General features: G+C 35.3%; 2 protein-coding genes across 3 annotated transcripts in view; one reads left to right on the top strand and one right to left on the bottom strand.

Moving 5' to 3' along the window:
• cep126 (centrosomal protein 126) overlaps nt 1–790 on the bottom strand; it is an 11,678-nt gene extending 10,888 nt beyond the window's left edge. For both annotated transcript variants that reach the window (XM_014012786.1, XM_014012785.1), the window contains exons 1-2: nt 547–790; nt 280–399 (exon numbers count right to left, since the gene is read on the bottom strand). In XM_014012786.1, the coding sequence (XP_013868240.1) occupies nt 280–399; nt 547–581 (155 nt within the window). In that variant the 5' untranslated portion in view covers nt 582–790. The remainder of the gene's footprint in view (nt 1–279; nt 400–546) is intronic.
• A 1,124-nt stretch (nt 791–1,914) lies between these two features.
• The window catches only part of LOC106520599 (short transient receptor potential channel 6), an 11,844-nt gene continuing 9,610 nt past the window's right edge, over nt 1,915–4,148 (top strand). Inside the window, exon 1 of the mRNA XM_014012787.1 lies at nt 1,915–2,001. The gene's annotated coding sequence lies outside the window, so the exon portion shown is untranslated. The remainder of the gene's footprint in view (nt 2,002–4,148) is intronic.

A 4,148-nucleotide genomic window follows, 5' to 3' on the forward strand; every position in this document is an offset into this window, starting at 1 on the left:
ACACACACACACACACACACACACATTGGTGTATTTATCCTATATATTTTTTGTTTTATGTACATTTTTTGTTCAAGTTCATTTCACCTGAAACACTGGTTAATGAGAGTTAATATTATTAGTTTTATAAAAATAAACTTTGATTAAAATTATAAATCGGCCTTTCCTAAGTAAGTGATACACCTGTGATGCTTGAAAGAAATTGATGGATGGATGGATGGATGGATGAATGAATGAATGAATGAATGAATGAATGAATGAATGAATGAATGAACTGACTTTCTCCGACGGTTGGTTTCCAGGGAAAATTTGCGAGCTCGGGTTTTGCACAACTTCTGCTCTTGAACCAAACTCTGTCTCTCGTGTTCGAGGTTTCCACCAGTTTCCAGCCTGAAGTTTCTGGAAGCGACACGCTCAGGATAAAAACACGTCACAGGATGTGGATCAAATTATTGACTTCAGTAATTAATAAGAGTATCATCATGAATAAAACAAACTGCTGACATGACAATCCAGCTGCTAACTAAGTGAACGCGTGAAGGATACGAGAGGTAGGATGAGTTTTTATGAAAAACATGCATCCTTCCAGGATCACAGACATCCAGCTCCGGAAGAGTCGCTGCTAACTTCTCGTCGTAGCCCGCGAAATAAAACTCATCTGTTTTTAAGTTTAAGATATGTTTGTAAAGAAAATATTTGAACCCACATAACTTTCCCCGCTAAACAAACAACTCCCGTTTAGAATAATAAGAAAGAAACCCTGTTTCATCGACGCGTTTCCGTTTGTGTACAGTCGCTCGGTGTTAGCAACCGAAGACGCACTTCCTTAACAACCAGAGAAGCTCGCGCATGCTGCTTTCAAGTACGTCTTAAACGGTGGTTATATACACGATCGAGAAATACACAATCATCTTTTGGCAAAATTAAACATAAAAAAACGGAAACAAGCTTTTTTTTTAATAGCAAAAATCAATGGTATAAGTAGGCTACATATTAGCTTTAATTGAGATTTAATAAAGTTTAAAAACACTAAAAAGGAGACTGATAAAAATAAGAGCAAACGTCTTTGAATGCATCTTATCTTTTTAAATTATATTTATTAAATTCAGATTAATGTTTAGGCGTGATGTTTTTAGAAGTAACATCAAAGCAATCCATGTTAAACACCCCACAAACATATTTAGTTTAAATATAAACAGCCGTGGCTGTTTATATTTAAACTACCAACAAATGTGTCTTTACTTGTAGCCTGGACACTTTCACTGTAAAATTGTTAAATATTATAAATAAAATTTGCAGATTCATATTAACTGCTGATCCTTCAAGCCTTCACACAAATTGATGCAGATGTGGGGATTGTAGTTTTAATATTTTGTACTGATTAATTTCCTTCCACAGCATGACTGAGATGAAAGTGTGCAGGTGCTCTTTTTTTCTGATTGCAACTGGATTGAACAGAATTTGTTCAAATCTACTTTTTCATTTATTTGCTATTCTACTACAATTAAATTTTTAGGTCTGATGGACACTGAATAATATTGATTGACTGTACTAAAACACACATACTTGTGCAAAACCACCAACAAATGTGTCTTTACTTGTAGACTGGACACTTTCACTGTAAAATTGTTAATTTTTTTAATGGTCATTTTGCCTCATTTTATGAGAATCATACCACTTGTGCAGTTTTAAAGACTCAAATTCACATTTGGGTTAACTTAATGCTGTATAATAATTTTTACGAGTACAGTGATTAAGGATTAAAGAAATAAAACGGAATCCTCTCTGCAGGACACACCTTCAAATCTGCCCACTGGGCGTGCAAACACAGGCAGCCTGAAAACATTCTGGGACAAACTGAATGTCAGTCTGCAAGGTGGTCATCAAGCCGAGTTGGATGTTGCATGAGCTCCAGCTGACCATCAGAGGACACAGTTGTAACTTCCAGTGATTCAAACGGGAATGATTACAAAGTTATTTGTTGGACCGATCCTTTCAGAGGTGAGTGTATGGTTGTATTGGATTTGGCTGAATAGATTAGTATTTTAATGTGTTATTTCCAAAAACAAAATCTTTTCTATTAATATTAAAGAATGAACTACCAGATACACATTTTCCCCCACTTTTTCTGTTCACTGCTCCATCACATCCTGACAAATATGACACAAAAGCACATCAGTGGCATGCACCCTTTTAAATATATATATAAAAAGATCTTTACCTCATCATTGAGTCAATATACTGTTTTTATTCCAGTTTTAGAATTTGCTCATAACAGCATGTACAACAGGGCAACAATTTCAACTTGGATTATCTCACCTAACAAATAACTGGACTCAAACAGGACTGGCTTTATTTTCTGTTTGCACTTGCCAGGTTGCTCGGTTGTGTAAAATTGTGTTAGCATTAATTAAGAGTAAACGGATGGGACTCGTCATCATTTGGCATCTGCATCAATTGTGCTGAAGCAATTAGCTGTAGAGATAACCACATTATTTCAGTGTAATTACTGAACAGAAAATAGATTAAGTAGCTTGACTGTAACATGAGATGCAATTAGTACTAAAATAGCCACTGTCATTAGTATATTTTCTGTGTTTAATATCACGCTTTAAAAGTTTTACATGATAATAGATTGTGTTATCTCAGACAGCATCATTGTTCTTTAGCACAATGAAAAGAAAAGCTAAACACGTTTGTCCTGAGATAAGATAAGAGGATGAGAGGATAAACAGTGCCATGCCATGTGATTAAAAAGAGCAGATGATGAATCTGTGGGTGGCGTCACACATGGAGCCAAAGTGCAAATTCAGCTGAGACCATTCACTTCTTAAATTAAAATCTCAAGACCTTCTTTGGAAATAAGATGAAAAAAACAACAACCTGTGAATTTTAAAAACTGAAAATCTCTCCAGAAATTTGAAGCTAAAAAGAAAAAGAAGCTAAAAACTGAGCATTTAAATTTAAAACAAGCAGAAAAGAAGCTACAATTAGCAAAGCAGAGGTTAAAATAAGCATGACGGGGTTGCAGTGAGCACAGTAGGCTAAAAATAAGCAGAAATCAAGCTGAAAGTGAACAGAACACCATCTAAACTAGACATTGGGTTTTTACGATGTAAAAACAAGTGTGCATTGCCATGTAGCATGTCATTGCAGCATGGCTTTGCCTGCAACATTGGACATGCAGAATGAACTTTGACCAAGTTCAAATGTGTTTTCTATACCAGCTTGTGCCTGTCACGTCAGCAGGTGTTTGTAATTAAGGTAATTGTGTGACAAAATGAAATTTGCAGAGATAGATTTTTTGTTAAAGCTGCATTAGCTGGGTTTTGATCCTTGATCTCCCACATGAAAGTCCATGACATAGACCATTAGACCAATGGAGCTACAGAAGAAGGTGGTGGCAGGGGTTAGTTTGTATGTGTGCAGAAAGACACCACATTGCCAATACAATTGTTGACACAAAAATGCATAATCTTACAACAATTGAGCAGTATTAAGACAATATTATAGTAAAACATCAAAATACAATCATATTAGTACTGTAAACGCTGAACTACTGAGTTGAAGTATTAAAAATATGGTGCAGTACCAAGTTGAGTACAGCACAGGGCAGTATTGGACCAATAAAAGGCTCCATTGACGTCCGTTATAATTCATTAAACATTAATATTTCATAAACTATAAGTTGTACAGGCACCAAAAGGCATAGCCATCATTTGGCACAGGAGCTTTACAGATATAAATTACAATGGCAGCTCTTGGACAAAGTATGCAGGAGGAGAAGCATGGCAAAGTTGAGATGACTTGGATGGGAAACGCATCACAATAGTGTGCATTGCATTGGCAATGCACACTGATAACTCAAATCAGCAGAACAGTAGCTCACATAAAAGCTAAAATGGGAAGAACAGTAGCTAAAATTAGAACTGAGTTAATCAGAACTGAGATATTTGAATCAGGTAAATATCCTTATAGAGAGAACAAAATTAGTTTTTCACTCCAAATGAATTCAACAACTACTAAATTATTTTTAGAGTGTATGCACTTGTATGTTTGTGTATATTTTAAAGGCACCATTTAGTAAAACAAATACATATTTCGTTTTATCCTGATTCTGGAAATAACCTGGGAAATGACAATAAAGG

The sequence above is a fragment of the Austrofundulus limnaeus genome, unplaced genomic scaffold (genome assembly GCF_001266775.1).
Source record: "Austrofundulus limnaeus strain Quisiro unplaced genomic scaffold, Austrofundulus_limnaeus-1.0 Scaffold94, whole genome shotgun sequence".
Classification (NCBI taxonomy): domain Eukaryota; kingdom Metazoa; phylum Chordata; class Actinopteri; order Cyprinodontiformes; family Rivulidae; genus Austrofundulus; species Austrofundulus limnaeus.